The 19,199-nt window shown below is 38.9% G+C and overlaps 1 protein-coding gene across 1 annotated transcript in view; it reads right to left on the reverse strand.

Annotated features, from left to right (window-relative positions):
• Positions 1-11,770: 11,770 nt before the first annotated feature.
• The window catches only part of ILDR2 (immunoglobulin like domain containing receptor 2), an 84,015-nt gene continuing 76,586 nt past the window's right edge, over positions 11,771-19,199 (reverse strand). The window contains 3 exon segments of the mRNA XM_074266494.1: positions 11,771-12,285; positions 14,358-15,045; positions 16,777-16,993. Of these exon segments, the coding sequence (XP_074122595.1) occupies positions 12,250-12,285; positions 14,358-15,045; positions 16,777-16,993 (941 nt within the window). The 3' untranslated portion in view covers positions 11,771-12,249.

Raw genomic sequence — 19,199 nt, forward strand, 5'->3', positions numbered from 1 at the left:
GTTCTGGTAATTATCTTCAAAAACCATGACTTTTCTCAATCTGAAGGAATTTAGACAAATATTTCTGGAAAACTCAGTTTGGGAGGAAAAAAATCCCATTTTCTTCTAAACATCACCCAGATGGTAACTGAAGCTTTCCATGTTACACATCCATAAGGTATATTATGATTATCTGTATAGATATTTTCTTCATTTATTAGACTATAAGCTATTCAAAGTGAGCATCATCTATACTTGATATTCTTTCCAGTTCCCAGAATATTATTTAACACATAGTAAGGAGAACATTTTTTTTGTTTGTTTTCTTTTGTTATTAACTTTGGAATTAAGCTCATGGTAAAGAATTATGTTTTCATTCTTTCTCATCCATGTTCAAACGTTTATCATTGCTTTTGTATCTGTTCTGGTTGACTTCTACTTTCTACTGTTACTGCCATTACTCTAGTTCAGGGCCTCACTACTAGGACAGTTTTTTAGCTGGCTGTATATAGCCAGCTGGTATACAATACTGGACTTGAAGATAGGAAGACCTAGTTTGAACTAATCACTCATTTACTTATTAGCTTTATAACCTTCTTCCATGTTTTGGTTTCAGTTGCCCGATTCAAAAAATAAAGTCCAATCTGAGGATCTCTAAAGTGAATTCTAGCTCTTGGATCACTAAGATTTAATCTTTCCAATCTGTCTTTCCTACTACTACCAAAGTATTCTTCTTAAGGCACAGGCCTGATCATGTCAGTCTCTTGTTCAAAACGTCATTAAATTTCACTAACTACAGGATAAAATGAAAATTCCATATCCAGACTTGCCAACATAAGTATTCCAAGCCTATGCTTCCAGTCTGATTGCACCTTTATACACTTGCAGTTAGACTTTCTTCCATGCTTGGAATGAACTTGTATCCTATCTTTGGCTGCTGAAATTCCCTTCAAAATCCACCTCATCTATTAAGTCTCTTGACTTTACTGGTGGTGATTTCTCTCTTTGAGTCTCATATTATCTGGCACTTAATTATGGCTATTTGTGTATATCTTATAGCTCTTTTGTATTGTAAGCTTTCTAAAAGTAAGAATTGTCATTTTTTTCATCTTTCTATCCTCAATGCCAAGAATATCTAGTTTCTTTCACATAATAATCATTTAATAATGAGAAATAATATGCTGGAGAGGAAAATATTCTTGAATTGGATCATAAGAGTCCTGAGTTTGAATTCTGATTCTGACACTGACCCTGCACACTTTTAGAAGACGATATTCAGATTCTTTTTTTTTTTTTTAATCACAACTTTCAGGTAGACCAATCATTTTTAAATTATCTCTCTTAGACCTATTTTTCAGGTCAGCTGTTTCTTCCAATAAGAAATCTCACATTTTTTCTATTTTTTTTCACTTTTGGACAAGCTTTTTAAGTTCTTTTCACCTCTATTTCTTCATTTGTCAAATGGGAATAGCTGAAAATAGGGAAAAAAGACTTTGAATTCACAGTTAAAGAAAAACAATTTAATAACCAAACACCCTGGTGTGATCATTGACAAACACCTTACTGATGTATTTCATTTTATCCTGTTTGAGTTTTATTTCTTCACAGGATTGTTAGGAATAGCAAATATGCCAAGTTACTTAAGTTCTTTACAGATTTTAAAAGGCTACTATCCATATGTAGAACTAAGCAAATGGAGAAGTTTTGAATGTTGTAGACAAGTTCATTTACCTTGGCAGTGTACTTTCCAGGGATGTCCACATTGATAATGAGTTTGACACAGACATTCCCAGTGTTTGGTATAGTATTTGGGAGACTGAAGGAAAGTGTGGGAGAGGAGAGGTATTAGAAACTAGGATGAAAATCTACAGACCTACATTATTGTATGCTTGTGAAACCTGGACAGTGTGTCAGTGCCATGCCAGGACACTGAATCGCTTCTATTTGAACTGCTTAGGAAGTTTCTGAAGATCACCTGGCAGGATAAGACACCATACACTGAGGTTCTTTCTCAAACTAAACTGCCAAGCATTCCAACTCTACAGCAGAGAGCACAACTCCATTGGGCTGACCATTGTTCAAATGCCAAATGTACACTTGCTAAAAAGACTATTTTATGGAGAACTCACACAGGCAAAAGCTCACAGGGTGATCAAAAAAAAAAAAAAAGCAATACAAGGACATTCTCAAGGTCTCTCTTAAGAACTTTAGAATTGATTTATGACATGGCATATGGACACTGGCACAGGACCATCCAGCATGGCGTGCCCTCATCAGAGAAGGTGCTCTATGAGCAAATAAAAATTGAATTAGCTCAGAAGAAATGCTCACTATTAGGGAAGCCACCCCAAATTTATGCCTAACCTGTGGCAGAGCAATCCAAGCTTGTATTGCTCTGCTCAGCCACAGTTGGACACACTGTAACTCTACTCTAAAATATATAGTGATACCATTTTGGTCTTCATTGAGAAAGAAGAACGTTAACCAACCAATATAAAGTGCTTTGCACATCTTAAAGGGCTATGTAAAAGCTCTGTTAATAGTATTGAACTATTAGCATTATGAGGTACCACAATTTGAAATGAGAGCCAACATTCCCATTGGCTGAAGAACTAAAGAGACTTCTTTGGGACCGGTCTCTTCCAGGGAACTTTTGATATTTTCTGGTCTTGATGAAGCTGAAAATCCCATAAGGAGTTCTCAGTCGAGGTGCCTAAGGATGTTATTGCTTTCAATCCTACAGTAAACCAGAAAGAGCAGCATCAGCAGGGAAAAGGCAGATTTGGCAGGGAGCCAGAAGGATGTCTGGAACTCTTGAAGAGTTTGGATTTATGCTGGAGCTCAGTCACTGTTCTCAGAATGAGTATCATTTCAATCAGAAAAACAAGGAAGTGAGGTTGGGATGGAACCCACCTGATACAAATGGGACTTCCTAGCTGTGTCTGAGAGATGTCCTTACGAGGGGATGGTCCTGGGTTCTTCTACTCCACTTCAAAATGTGTGTCTTTTTGGACCTATCTTGATAAAATAAAGCTAAAAATCTTTACATTTGGGCTTTTAAAGCTTTTAATTACCTGACAAACCCAAGAGTCTCTTTTGACATATATATTTGTCAAAGTACTTGTTTTCTAAAAACCTTCAGATTACATAGTCCACCAGTGAAAAGAGTCTACCCCCAATATCTTAGTTTACAATTCCATACAACTGATGAATCTTGGAAATGATGATTATATTTATTTTTACTTTTCTTCATATCTTCTTGCGACTAGGTCTTGTTTCCTTGTTTATTTATATTAGATGTACCAAAAGTTTTAGGGAAGTTTTAAAACTTAATAGCTGGCATAGATAACAACCACAAGAACAATAGCTGGTATTTATATAGAACTCTGATTTTCAAATATTATTTCATTTGTTGTTTGGGACAACCCTAGATAGTAAGTGCTATTATTGTCTTCATTTTATAATTAAGGAAACTAAGGCAGCAAAGGTTAATCCACTTGCCCAGCATGATATAGCTAGTAAATTTCTGAGGCAGTATTTGAATACAATAAATTTTTTTTGATTGCCTAAATATGATACTTCTCCACTAATGGAGAGAGATCAAATAATGCTTTATTTCAAGATTTTAAGACAATACAATCAAATTCACTGAGAACATCTCATAATAATTATCACATTGTTTCATGAGCAACATTGATACAACATTTTGGTTTTTTTATGCCAAGGACATCGAAAAAAGAACAAAGATGATGGTTAGATACACTACTGAAACAGGCATCTGAATCTCCCTTCCCTACAACTTTGCTCTATTTATCCCTAGATTCCATTTTCCATAGAATTCATCCATCTGAAAAACTCCAAAGAACTGGAGCCTTTGTTATTGTTGAAATTACTTCTTAAAACTAAGGTTATTATCACAAGGTGCTCTCTCCCTTGGTGTCTATCTGGCTAGGCTTTATCTCTAAACTCCCAGAGTACCTTTTATTTTTGTTGTTTTTCAGCTAAGATTCTAACAGCATTTTCTCTCTTTTTTTTTCTTCCTTCATTTCCATATCCTTTACCTCTCTCCAAAAATCCTTAAACCTTGCCAGTGAAATGAGACGCCAAAGATTTCACCCAAGAGCCCCTTCCCAGATTTCCTCCACTCGGTGAAATTTGAGGTTTGACCAGAATGTTTTTCAAGATATAATTCTAAAGTTTATGCAATGAGCTGCTTCAGAATCTCTGCCAAATGTGCCCTGGAACAGCTCACAAAAATATAGCATTTTGAGGTAAAATTATTTTTCATTTCTTACACCAAAACATTTCATAAGTGTGTTTGACTTAATGAATGATAGACTCAGAGTCACAGAATGGACCTTACAGATAACTTATCTAGTTATTTCAGTAATAATAATAAAATAATAAGCTAGCATTTATATTGTACTTTATAAATATCACAGCTTTGATCTTCACAATAACCCTGGGCAGGCAGAGGTTATTATATATCTTCATTTTACAGATGAGGAAACTGAGGCAGAGATTAAGTGATTTACTCAGTCACACAGCTAGTGTCAGAGTCTGAATTTGAACTCTGTATGATTCTCTCTATTTATTGGCCCACCTGGAACTAAAACCTTATGAAAATTAGTGGTTATTTCTGAACCATCTGAAGTATCCTGTTTTTAAGAAGAGTGGGTACCAAGATGCATGCCTGATCCTGAAACATTGGCAAGGGTTTGATTCTGGGAAAATAAACTGAATGTTCAGTTCCATTACTCCTTTTCTTCATCTTCCCCCAGAAGTTGTATTTACCTGTGGCCAATGTATGTACCTCTTTACTCAGTAAAGTCTGGCCTATTGTTGGGGATTGCTATTCAGCCCCTACTTAACTAAACTATAATTCATCTTGCTTGAGATGTAGTGCTCTGCAGACAGATGAGATCATCAGACTTCACTTGACCTGTGTGAACTAAGGCCTTGACAGCAGAAAAACAAACCTGTGTTAGTGAATCATTATCTTTCTCCTGGCCCATAAATGCCCTGACTGTCAGTTCTTAATGGATTTGGATTTTACATTGACTTCTAGAGCTTATTAAAAAATATCACCAGCTCCTCAAGGTTTCTTGCAATTTTAATTTTTGATAGAGTGTATATAACCCTGACCACTTCCACTTTTGGCCTTAAAGTGATGATTAGGCAATGATTTTCCTGAATACCTGGGTGGAAAAAAAGTCTTTTCTGTTTTCTTTTTCTTTTTCTTTTTTTTTTTTTTTTGCCATCCCCTTAGTCCATGGCCCCTTCTCTATCTGTCCCTAGTGTGACTAAGAATAGTCCAATGACTAATAGAATAGCATGAAGAGGATGAGAAAATTACCTGTAATTTTTATTCTTTGACAGTCATAACAGATCACTGCTCTGTGAATTGAAGAATATAGGTTCCTGGGGATTGATGCTAACATGCCCTCCCCTCTTCTCCAAAGAATTCTCCAGCTGAGGATGAGACAGATAACAGTGTCATGGCCAGATTGTCTTGATGGCTTCAGATGGCAGGTAACCAGAACATTCCCTCCCCAGATGACTAGGAATCAGCCTCTTTGGCATCCTACACAGGTAATTTGGAGACAAAATCCTGAAGCTTGATCAGTGCACTATTTCAGTTCTTACTAACATAACCTAGAGGAATTAACATGTAGACTGATCCAGACCTTTTGTCTTTACCAGAGTTTAGCCAAGTAATTTAATTTCTTTTATCTCAGTTTTTCAGGTTATAAAATAACCGTAAAATTACCAATTATACTTACCTACTTTAGAGGTTAGAAATTGGCAGACAAATCAGATTGCTCCAAATTATCTGGAGATTACTGAAGACAGCATGGTATAATGTCAAGAATACTGGAAGCAAAAGCAGAGCTTCTTCCAAATTCTGGTTGCTATACTTTCTATCTAGGTGATGTTGGACAACTTATCTCTCTAAGCCTCTGTTTTCTCATCTGCAAAATGGGAGTAATAATATTTGAACTACCTTCCTCACAGGATTTTTCAGAGGAAATTTTTTTTTGTATAAAAAATACAGTATATGTATGAAGATATATTCTGATTGAAGTGATTATCTTCAACATAGAGAAGATCTAATTCAGTTCCAGTTGATCAATGATGGACAGAAACAGCTACACCCAGAGAAGGAACACTGGGAAATGAGTGTAAAATGTTTGCACTATTGTCTTTCTACCCAGGTTATTTATATCTTCGGAATCCAATTCTTACCTTGCAACAAGAAATTTGGTTTTACACACATATATTGTATCTAGGTTATACTGTAACACATTTAATATATATGGGATTGCTTGTCATCTAGGAGAGGGAATAGAGAGAAGGAGGGGAAAATTTGGAAAAATGAATACAAGGGATAATGTTGTAAAAAAAAATTACCCATGCATATATACTGTCAAAAATTATAATTATAACATTTTTAAAAAGTACAGTATAAATGTGAATTATTATTAGATAAAGGGAGGACAGCAGTAGTATAATCTAGTTCAAATTTTGCCTGATATTATTCTATCTGCTTTGGGCAAGTTGTCCTGCCTTAGCATGTGTGACTAAATAATCTGATGATAGCTAGCATTTATATAGCACTTTAAGGTTTGTTGAGCACTTTATAAATACATAATTTTATCTTCACGAGAATTCCGGGAAGCAAGTGCTATCATTATTCATTCTCATTTTACAGATAAGGATTAGCATCAGAGTTGCAGGTAGACATTTTAGGTAGAATTCAGATTTCTACCCTAAGTTAGATCAATACAACAGATTGGTACCATCAAGTCCATGGAAAATGCCTCTAGCTTTCTCATGAGCCTGTAATATTTGACCCTGAGATGTGTGGGTACCTCTTGAAGCACAGACTCAGCCCTCTTCACCCTTCACTGACTGAGCCATGATTCACTCAAGGAGGCACAGTCTCATGAATCATAGGCCTGCCTGCCTAAGTCTATGTCCCTCCTCCAAAATCTGACAAGCTAAGCCCTCCTTAAGCCATGTAAAGATCAAGGAAAACCTTTTGGGTGAAAGATTCAGTGGCTATCTGGTGACTAGCATTTCTCACAATTCCCTACTGACCTAGTCTTAGAATAGACCCAAGATTGAATCCTGGAAAATCTGAACTTGACTTCCTAAAGGCTTTGGAACAGCCTGCAGTATGACAGCCTCAGGGGCCACCCACAAGCAATATAATGTAATTTCAGGGATTCTGGGAAGGATCTATTTAACTTTCCCCATTTGTCTGAAACTCCTTTAATAGAAGAGAAAATTAGAAAAAAAAAGACTGAAAAATAAAAAATACTAGGAAGTGACCATTGATTTCAATACCTTTTTGTGGTTTAATTTTTTTTTTTCTTTTTGCTGAGGCAATTGGGGACAAGTGACTTGCCTAGGATCACACAGCTAGGACGCGTTAAGTTTCTGAGACCAAATTTGAACTCAGGTTCTTCTAATTTCAGGGCTGATGCTCTAATCACTATATCACCTAGTTGTCCCACATTTTACCATTTTTAAAGCCAACATCTCCATTGATCCTCACAACCCATGAAGGAAGTATGGCAAAAGTTGTCATCCATGTTTTGCAGACGCAGAGTAGCCAAAGTCATCATCTAGTTAGTGGCTCTGGGTCCAACTTTCTGCATCCAATTCAAACTCTCTCAAATTCATACCAGTGCATCGATGACCGACATTAAATCCTTTCATGAATTAAAAATGAAAAGAAATGTTTGGGGGTAGAGGGGAGTAAGAAAGAGAATTCTGGAAGAGAGAACGGGATAACATTAAACAGAGAAAAGAAGTTAGAGATTTCACAATTTTCTCTCAGACCAGTCCTGAATCTCCTTTTCAATGAAGGTCATGTCTTTCTTTCAGTTAATAAGACCTTCCTGGTATTTTCCAATGGTTTACATTCCAGGCTATGGGTCAAATGGGCATAGTTCACATACATTCAATGTTAGGAAACACTGGGATGACTTTCTGGAGTTTGTAAAGTTCCTAAATGGGAAAGATCTAAAAGATCTAAAGAAATGTTATAGGATTCCCAGCCAATGTACCAAGGGAAATAATCATAACACATCTTGTTCCTGCTGGGTGGGTGTGTTTCACTTTATACTATTTCTGTATTCATAGAACCCTAGAATGTTAGAGAAGGAAAAAATTTTAATGATCCTATAATTTATCCTTCTCATTTTTTACATGAGGAAATTCAAACCCAAAGATGTTCACAGTGACTTTTTACAAGGTTACAGAGTTAGTGACAAAATCTAGAACTAGTATCGACTTTCTCCCAAATTAGTGTTTGTCTCACTACATCATTTTGAAAAAGTTACATGCATTTTATGTCATAGATCAAAGGTGGCTTTGCATCACACAAAACTTCAATTTATTATTTTTCAGAGTGAAAATCCTTCTAGTATATAATCATCCCCTATTTATCTATTTTCTAAATACAGATTTTGTTCAACGGGTGCTACTATTTTTGTTTATAAGGAGGACATATCTGGGCAAAGGAAGCACACATCCAGATGAATTTTTAAAGACTATTTTAGCTTAAAGCTATTTTAAGTTCTTTTACACTTTATAAACTTATTGGGAATTTTTTTTATCCATAACTGGTCTTACTTATGTTATTTAATATATTATCTTAAAATTGATTATTTCATATGTGGGTATCTTGTTGACCCACCTGGACTGTTAGCTGCTTATGAGTGGAGGTAGACATACTATATAAATCATTGCTAGACAGCCAGAAGGCATTCAGTGAATACCTAATTGACTGACCAGATTATGCTACAGCAAATATATTAGGTGTTTTTTTGAGATCATTGGAAAATCCATATGAAAAAAGTCTCTATAACTAATAGATGGGATTCTATAATTAGCAATTAACTTGTTTGAGCTATTTCTCTTGAAATCATTTGTTTAAATGGAAAGATTCCTAGACAGGACCATATTCAGTTTTTAATATCTTGGAGATATTATTATTCTGAATTATATATTATTCTGATTATTCAGAAAAGAATAACTTTTCTGAGTTAGGAGAGACCAAAGCTGCACTAGGGCACTGGGTGCTTGAAAATAATGATGTCAAAGATGTGGAAAGGGTCAAAGAGGAGTCAGGTATATTTAATATTGAGTGGCTAGTGTTGGCTTTATTTATTCTCATCAGTCAGTGAAACCCATTCTATTAAGTCAGGAGCTTAAGTGTACTCAAGAAAAAACATTTTCCCTTATGGTAGCTATTGGAAAGTTTGGATGGTTATCATGTCCCTATAAATAAGATTCCAGTCTTTCTTCCCCGGGTTATTTCATAAACCTGAGGTTTATCTTGTCATTAAAATGTCTTTTTTTCCCCTTTTGAGTGAATATTGTTTCATTCTTTGTATTTTTATCCCTCAGGGTAACATAATGCCTGACTGACCCATGCATAGTATGTGCTCAAAAAGGCTTGTTATCAGTTTATTATCTTTTTATTGTTTATATGTAGTTTACAGTCTTTTGAAACAGAGGTTTCCAGTTATAATAGTTTCTCCCCCTTGCTCCTTAAATCTTTGTAAGAATCATACATACCATCTGCTAATATAAAACAATATTTTTTTGGTCTCTGTAGCCAGTGCTATATTTCTCTGATTTGTGTGAAGCCTGACATAGGGCTCAGTTTAAAGAGATTATAGCCACTGTAGCTCTCAAATTTCATCTGTATCAGGGCCCAAGCAAGCTAGAATATGAAGCTGGGGTTGTCTAGGAATAGTAAAACTACAGAGAAGACGACAGAGAAATGGTACTTCATCTTTTTCATCTGAATAAGGATCAAAGGTCGACGATGAGAACAAGTCAGACGCTGATGAAGAAGAGTAGGCAAGCACCAGCATTATGATTTGATCTTGTTATTGAAGAAGTGGCAGAAGGAATGGCAGAACTTGGAGGTGTTGTAAGCATCCTGCCCTAGTCCACTGTGGGGGTCAGGGCGACATTGTGGTCCTTTGGGAAGCCAACCCTGCTAAGGGATACGGTCCAAATCTGAGTGAAATAAATCCTTACTTCTATAATATGCGGCATGCAGGGCGTATTTTCCTACCTCTCAAAATGGACCTGGTTATGTTTCAATGTCTGCAACACCCAATTTTAAGAAATGTTATTAAAATACATTAGAGACCAATGGAACATTGTCCTCAGTCTTGAGAACAATTATCTTAATTGGGGCAGGTACCTCTGCAGAAGCCCAAAGAGATTCTGTAGGGATCCAGCAGAATCAGGACCCACAGCTCCTGAGTTTAGAAATGAGATTCCTTCTAGAAGTTGGGAAGGGATTTCAAGGTCAAGTAGGATTGCCCCTTACAAGAGATTTCAGCCTAAACATGGACCAATCTACCAATGTGGCAGGTTGACTTTTTTCCAACTGAATGGCAGTTATATAATACCCAGAGCAAAAAAAAAAAAAAAAAAAGCATGGGATATATGATCATAGGAGTAGGCAACCAGATAAAATAGTCTCCTGTATGGAAAAGGAAATTTTAGCTGCCTTCTCATGCCACAACTGAGAATCTTTCTCAAAATCACATGGCTCAGGTTATATGGAGGCCAGCCCATCATCTGGGAAGGATGGAGGAGTGAGCAGGAAGGTGGCTGGTAGAATCTCAGACGCTTATGTTAGGATCAATTTCCATAGCAAGCAATTAATAGCTTTTATCACTGCCATACAAATAGGATCCTGGCCAGAGAAATAAGAAAGGAACCTTCCTTGAGTCTTATACAGACTTAATCATCCAAGGATGGGAGGAAGAGATCTCTTCTTGCTAAGAAAGCAATATTTACCAAGTACCCACTAATCACAGCGCATTAAATGGTTACTTATTCAGATTATCAGTTTATCCTGCAAAAAATATTCTTCACCATCCAAGCTGATTTAGAGTTAGCAGAAATAAGATGGTATAAAGAATTCACGGTCAAGAAGGTGCAAAAAACCATCAATGATTCTGTTATTTTTGTAGGGAAATGGTAAACATGCTCAATTGCTACATATATATCTTCCCCAGTTTCTTTCTCATTCTCTTTTTTTGCTTTGTCATCTCTCCTCCTCCCCTTCTCTTTCTTCTCTTCTTTCATTTATATATTTCAAAAAGTTATCTCAAGGTTCCCAAGGACACCAAAATCCTCTCACTGCTGGTAGTGTACTTCTCTTAGTTTATGCTACCCAGCTCAGGGAAGAAGGGGTAAAAGCCCTTTATTAGCTCAAGTCAGGGTGACTTGCATGTTCAAGTGAGCAGCATAGACAAAAAAAACATGGTTTGTATTGTTAAATTACATCTTTGGGACACGCGTGTCCCAAAGGGATAGATCCTGAACTTATTCTTTCACTGGTACGAAAGTGAAGAGATTTCCCCTACAAATGCAGGTCATTATTTTTTTCTGTAAGATATGGGCTCAGAGAGCTTACTGGAATGCTGAGAAGCTAAGAGACTTGCTCAGAGTTACAGAGTCAGTTGTGTAGGAGGCTCGAACCCCGATTTTCTTGGCTTTGGAAGCCAGCTCTTTGACCACCACTGCCCTACGTCTCAAACTCATAAAGTTTTTCAGGAAGAAGTTACCCTCCTTTTTTTGCTCTAGTTACTAAAGAATCATCACTCGGAACAGCAAACTGAAGTCTCATTGCCCAGCACGACATCATTACTAAGAATTGAAGCAAATTCATTAAGCAATCTCCAAAGGCCTTCAGATTTTGTCCATACAGTAAATGAATAGTACAGAGATGGTCACAAGAGCAGGGGTACTTTTTTTTTTGCTTTAGGGCCATGTTCAAATGCTAGCAGCAGACCTCCCCTTAAGGTTAAGAATCACCTTTCTTGTTCTCGTCCAAATGAGTCAAAAGGGATTCTAAGGAGGGTATACAACACGTGGAAAGTGTACCACAAACAGAGGCAATATCAGGTGATAAGAGGTCAAGAGCTAGCTTTCTTTCATAGTAGAAGATAGCATTTTGGTTCTGGTTCCATGAAATAGAGCCCAAATTTTGTGAAACACTTAAGATCAAAAACATGGGAATAATCCCATTCTTTGCTGTTTTTCTGATCCATTTCTTGAAGAGCTTATTCAATAGACATTATAGTTTAGGATGAGTCTCCTCAAAACAAAGTTGGTATCTATCACGTCTTCCATCTCTGATGGCCTGCTGGCTCTTGGGTCAGATTCTTGTTCCTGTAGTCACCTCCTCGTTTCTAGTCATCCAAAGAGATGCCTTGAAAACAAGTATCAGACCACAAGAGACATCCTGGTTGGAAAGTCATTCTGGGGAGAGAAGAAAGAGAGGGAAAAGTTAGACTACAGAGGAATTAACAGCTAATGAATCTTAAAATAAAACTTACAAAACAGGTTATTTGGGAAAATACTGTTCCCCTAACAAGACACTCCATCTCTGTACTCTGCTCGTTTTCTCTGGCTGCCCCCACACTTGGAATGCTCTCTCTCCTCAACTCCATCTCCTGGCTTCTCTAGATTATAGCGAATCCTAGCTAAAATCCCACCTTCTATGAGATACCTTTCCAATTCCCTTCAATTTTGATCTCTTCCTTCTGTTGATTATTTCTAGTTAACATTATTCTTTTATATTATATTATTATATTAATTATATTATAGATTATTTCTAGTTTATATTATTCTGCTTGCAGTTTGTTTGCAGATAATTGCTTGCATATTGACACTCCAACTAGAGGGTGAGCATCTTAAGAACATAGTCTGTTTTTGACCTTGTATTCCCAACTTTTAGCACATAGTAGGAACATGGCACATAGTGGATGCTTAATAAATATTTAGGTCTGATAGGTAGAGAAATGGATAGAGTGCCAGGCCTTTAGTCAGAAGGACTCGTTTCCCATCTGGCCTCAGACACTTACTACCTATGTGACCCTGAGCAAGTCATACAATCCTGTTTGCCTCAGTTTCCTCATCTGCAAAATGAATTAGAGAGAAAAAAAAAAGGCAAACCACTCCAATGTCTTTCAAAAAAAACCAAAACAAACCCAAAGGGTTCATGAAGATTTGTACATGACTGAAATGACTAACAACAACAAAATAAATTTTTCCTGACTGACAGAAAGATTAGACTTTCCCCTATATATTAAAAAGCACCTAGAACACAGCTAATACTGCAATTCTTCATAACAAGATTGTTATCTTAGGCCAGTTAGTTCAGTTGCTGGATCTAAGATATTCTTAGAGAAAGCCCTTAGCTTCCTAAAGAGAAAAGCTTTGTTCCTTAGCTACAGACTAACCTATATAGTTCCTACCTCCATTATCTTGTCATTGGTTATAGGAAGCATCAGGTGAGAAACAGAGTATGGATGGCTCACTATAAACCAATTGCTACCACTGAAAAACTAACCCAAAGCATCTATTGACAACTGAACTGGAACGTCTACAATAAAGCAGTACTGATAACTGAACAGGAAATAATTCCTTTAGAGCAAGATTTTTTCTACTCTGTAGCCCATAAGCTTTAAAAAATATATATTTTTTAGAATTAATGATATTTTAGTATAATCAGTTCCCTTTGTCATCTTGTGTATTTTATTTTTGTGCTTTGAGAGCCATTATTCTGAGAAATCCTTAGCCTTTCACCAGACTCTCAAAAGGCTCGGTAATACAACATAGATTAAGAACCCTGCTCTAGATGAAGAACAAAACCTAAAACATACCAACTACATATTTTTATTTTATTGTTGTTGTTAATGATGATGGTAGCAGCTTTTCCATTTATCTATTCAAGCCTGCACTAATCTTGTAGGGGAGTTTGCAAAGACGCAATGGTTCCCAAAATCCAGGAGTCATTTTCACGATAAAATTCTAGAATGCTGCATCTTGTGATATTTGTTAGCATTTTCTTAGGTGTTTATTCTTCCTAATTAACGATTTCAAAATTTGGTTTTGAGTAGTGTAGGGCCCAGACTCGCTTCTCACCACTATCTGCTTTCCTTTTTCCACCCATCACCAAGAACCCCAATTCATACTTGAATAGTGAGCCTTTAAAAAATAGGATAGTGGGGGCAGCTGGGGCGGTGAAGTCAGGGGGACCCGAGATCAAATCTGGCCTCAGACACCTAACACTTCCTGGCTGTGTGACCCTGGGCAAGTCACTTAACCGCAATTGCCTCAGCCAAAATAGAATAGAATAGAATAGAATAAAAGAGGATAGTCCCTTCCCCACTCCCCCAGACTTAGATGACTCGGACGCTTTAATCCCGGAACCCAAGCCCTAAAGAGCTCCCCTACAGGCTTTGTGCCAGACTCTGCCCGTCAGTGTCCCCTGCCTGAAGGTCCCCTTCTCATCCCCCTTGGACCAGGACCACCAGCCACGGTCTCACAGTTTTCTTGGGGAGCTCCTTTTTCCTCTTCTTTTCCGAGTTGCTGTGGTACAAGGAATCCCGGCCCCTGTAGGAGGGCCCTCGGGTCAGCTCCAGTTCACTGTAGGGCGGCAAGGTGTCTTCCAAGTCGTCCTCTTCGTCCGGCTGCGAGGGCGGCTGCTGTCCAGCCCCCGCTTTGTAGGACGAGGGCGGCGACCAGGCGTAGTAGCTCCCGCTGCGCTGCAGCGGCTGGGAGCTCAGCTTGGACGGGGTCTCGAGGCTCCCGCCGCCGCTGCTGCCCTCGCCCCGGGACTTCCTCTCCAGCACGCTGCTCAGATAGGTGTGGTCGTACTTCTGTCCGACCCCCGGGGTCCGGCTGACCAGGCGCGGGAGGTGTTTGTCTTCGTTGGCCCGCCTGCGCGGGGGGCTGTAGGACCAGCCCCTGTCCGAGTCCGTCAGCGGCTCGCGGCTCCGGCTCCTTTTGCTGTAATACTCCTCTAAGGAGCCGTCGTGGTAGAGGCCGCCGTGGGCCCGGGACTCGGACCTCTCGAAGCGGCTCCCGCCGCGAGCCTCCTGGCTGTTGCCCTCGCCTCGGTGGGACCGCTGACCGTAGGAGTCCGCAAAGGCGGCCAGCTCGTCCATGGACACAGCCGGCATCCCCATGGCAAAGTTCTTCCGCGACAGCATCTCCGACTTGGACCGCTGCTGGCTGCAAACCAAGAAGCCATCGGTCAACCTTAACCGACCAGGAGCGCCCACTGAGCACCTGCTAAGTGCGGGACACTACAGCTGGCCCGGAGTAGGAGCAAGGCCTGAGGCCTGCCAGCGTTTCCTCCCAAACTTGGGACCTAGCCTCATGGCCGGGGTGTGTATCAAGGAGCAACATCTCACATCCATAGTGATAACAGCAATAAACTAGAGTATAGGGTTGTGAGATTCTCTTGTGATCATATGCCTAGTTACCACTCCGGCAGCCTCTGGGCAATATTTCTTCCTTTCTTCCCCAGGGTACAGAGAAAAGGGGGCTTTGGAAATAGTGAAGTGAACAGAGTTCCTTTGCAAAATTCAATTAGCCAAGGATGGAAATATATACCGCTCTTCTAGTTCAGTAAGAAAGCAAGAGCAGAGAAGGTGTTACTATGCAGTATAATGTACTTTTAGAGGCTGTGTGGTAAAACAAATGAGATGGATGAGAAAACAGATGCATGAGGGTTCATAAGGATTAAAGCATAAGTTGCACTGGTCTTGTGATGGAGAAAGCCATCTGTGCCCAGAGAGAGGACAGTAGGAAATGAATGTGGGCCACAACCTAGTATTTTTACTCTTTTGTTGTTGTTTGCTTGCATTTTGTTTTCTTTCTCGGTTTTTTTGGTTTTTCCCCTTTTTGGTCTGAGTCTTCTTGTATAGCATATTTGTGAAAATAGGTATAGGAGGGGCAGGTAGGAGGGGCAGTGGATAGAGCACCAGTCCTGAAGTCAGGAGGACCTGAGTTCAAATATGGCCTCAGACAGTTAACACTTCCTGGCTGTTTGATTCTGGGCAAGTTACTTAACCTCAATTGCCTCAGCAAAAAGAAAAAAGTAAGAAACTATGTATAGAAGAATTGTATTATGTTTAACATATATTGGATCACTTGAAGGAGTGAGGGGAAGGGAGGGAAAAAATTAGAACACAAAGTTGTGTAAGGGTGAATGTTGAAAATTATCCATGTATATATTTTGAACAAGAAAAAATTTTAATTTTAATTATTTAAAAAAGGATGTATGACATAGTTCAAAGAAAAAACGGGAAGTGATTAATGTTTTGACTCTAGTCTAACAAAGTAATTCTTGAAAACAGCATTTAAAAATGTTTTCTTGTTTAAACTTATCTATGGAATGGAGAAACCCAAGAATTATTTGTGATATTCATCAAAGAATTATAGAATGCCAAGAATTCAACAATTATTTATTCAATTCTGACTGCACATATGGCACTGAGCTAAGTGATGAGGCTAAAAAGATGAAAATAAAACAAAGTACTTGTCCTCAAGGAGGTTGCAATTGAGTGGGAGATGAGGAGTTTGCACATAAATATCTATACTAAAAGAAAATAATAGGAGGCATTGACAACATCAGAGTAGTTTGAGATACTTAAGGATGGAAAAATCATTTTTCTATGTGGTCTTGAAATATCATAGATTTTAAGATGGAAATCTGCTCATGTATGTAGGAAACTTGAGGTTTGACCTCTGTTCTCATGACTTTTCATTATGTCATTGGAAATTGAATGGATTATCAAAAAGATATGAGGAGGGAAAGTAAAGCTCAACCAAACTAACGGAATGGGAAAACCACGAGTGGCAATCAGCAGGTCCAGCTTTCCTTAGGTTTTGCACCATGTCTATTTATCCCTCCCCTTTGCCTAAATTCCATTTTCCTTTTAAACAAAATTTCTATACCTGTGCCTGAAGCTGTCTCGATCCTCTTTGTTATAATTGGAAGATGAGGGCCCATGTCCTGACCCACCACTGTTTCCCATTACACCTGTCCAATAGTCTGCATCACTCTCCATGTTCGCCAAAGAAGGGAGAGGCTTCCTCCGCATCTGGCGGTAAGATTGACAGAAATTTCCATTCTCTTCATGCAGGGAGCTGAGTTCAGAAATGGTGTTATTATCTGGAAGGGAGACACAACACAACATTATTCTGTGATCCCTCAAAGCCAAAGGCATTGAGAACAATTCTCAGAGGACCCTATTCATTCTCTAATTCGGGGTGGGTTACTGACCAAAGCTCCTTCGGGTTATGCTGAAATAGCAGGAATTGCTTGCAATTTAAGCCATGTCTGCTCAGAAAAGTGATGTTTCCTCTCTGTGCTTTGCTCTTCAGTAGGAGAATACTCGGTATTTTTCAACACTGATGAGCAAGACTAATAGAATATAAAGGATGCAGGGTAAGAGGCAGACATACAGGGAGACAAGAAACCAATGTCTATCTTGTTTCTCAGCCTCTCTCAGTAACTAGAGAGTATTCTATCTCATGAGACAGATCCAGGAGAGGCAGTGATGGATAGTAAGCCGGCTTCCTTGCCTCCTGAACCAGAGGGATGCAAGTCCTGCTTCTGACACAAATTCATCATGTGATCCTGGGTAAATAACTTATCCTGCGGGAGTAAGTCCCTAAGACTGTAAATTGCAGAGAAGGGGCTGATCTGCTTTGGGAAAAGGAATTTCCCTATGTGGGAATTCTTCTTTAGCAGTTTTCCCTTTGTAGGTAAGCACTTTTCCCTAACAGAGGTAAAAACCCCAAACAGCCTGATGAATCTGGCAACCACCAGCTCATATTATCCTCAGCAGCAAGTACTAGGGGCTGGGAAAGCCCTCTCCCTCCAGCCCCAAAGCAGACCTAGAGACTGCTTGTAGAAGGATTGTAGGCAGGGTCTGAACCTGGAAACTAGAATGAACCATGTTAGTTTGCTTAATCTAAACTATACTGAACTAAAGCTGGACATTCATTTTTAAAAAAAATCATTGGAATAGCACCAGCCCTGAAGTCACTTAACCCCAATTGCCTCAGGAAAAAAAAAATCATTGGAATAAGCCCTGTGCCAGATCTGCACAAACTGGAACTAATCCTAAATATTTCCAATTCCTAATAAGAATCAGGATGGATAATGGGAGCTTTTAGTTTTTCTCTCTCTCCCTCTTTTTTGCTTGCCTTTCACCCAGCAGCCTTGGATCTGCTGGTCTTGTTCATCAGAGTCAAACATGGAAAAGAAAAACATTTGAAAAAGGAGATGATATATGAGAAAGGTGAGCCTTGCTCACCTTCAGAAGGTAGCCCTAAGCCGTAAAATGTCTAGCTCTCATTTGTAATGTGTTGTTCATACTTTTTTTGTTGTGGAGGACCAAAGGCAGCACAGGTATCATGTCTTGACTTGCATGGGAGCTAAGTTTGAGTAAAGAAGGGCTGTGCATAGTCAGCCTTATTCTCTCCTCTACTCCTTACTTATGTAAAGGAACCATTTCCTTGTGTATAATTAAACTACCCAGAAAAACTGTAGCCTTTCTGTGTCTTAGCAAGAGCTGCAATGGTATAATAATAATGATGATGATGATGATCTGTAATATCTAGTGAAAACTCTTAGATTTAGCTAGGTTGCCAGAGCCATGGTTCATCTCTAAGTTTATATTCCCAATATTTAGTCCAGTGCCTTGCACAAAGGTATTTAATAAATAAGTTAGCAAATTTCTGTTGGCTGACTGACTACAGTCTCTGATTTTGTCAGCATCTGATCCTCTTTCTCCTCCAGCAGCCACCCTTCCCTAGCCTTCCTCCTTCACCTAGGCCTTTCCTTGTGCCCTAACGCAGACCCATCATCACAGCACATACAACGAGCCCATCAAATGCAGTGACATCTGTATTTCTGACATTACAATCTGGAGATGATCTTTTTATAGTAGGTGCAGTGGGAGGATACAGCAGTGAATGCTCCTCAGACAGGATAGTTTTAGACTGGAGAGCTAGTGCAATGTGTTGGCTCCTCCTAATCTGAACAGAACCTCCTAATTATGACAGATTCCTGCTATCAAGGCAGGGAAGGGAGAAGGAGGAACGAGAGCCTCATAGCCAACTCCAACAGGCCTTCCATAACTAGCCCTCACATGTCAGACCTGCTACATGCAGCCACTAATGATATGTGGTGACTAAAGATTTATCCCAAAGAATCATCTCCATCAGCTATATAGGCTCCAGGTCTGTGAATGAGCTCATGGCTGGGGCCCTGCCACCAAGAGACTCTTTAATTAACAAGTCCTTCCAAAAAGAGAGACAGCCCTTTCTCTTTCTTTCTGCCCCTCAAGCCTTCCATTACTTGGTTGCTT

The sequence above is a fragment of the Sminthopsis crassicaudata genome, chromosome 4, assembly GCF_048593235.1.
Source record: "Sminthopsis crassicaudata isolate SCR6 chromosome 4, ASM4859323v1, whole genome shotgun sequence".
NCBI classification, from domain to species: domain Eukaryota; kingdom Metazoa; phylum Chordata; class Mammalia; order Dasyuromorphia; family Dasyuridae; genus Sminthopsis; species Sminthopsis crassicaudata.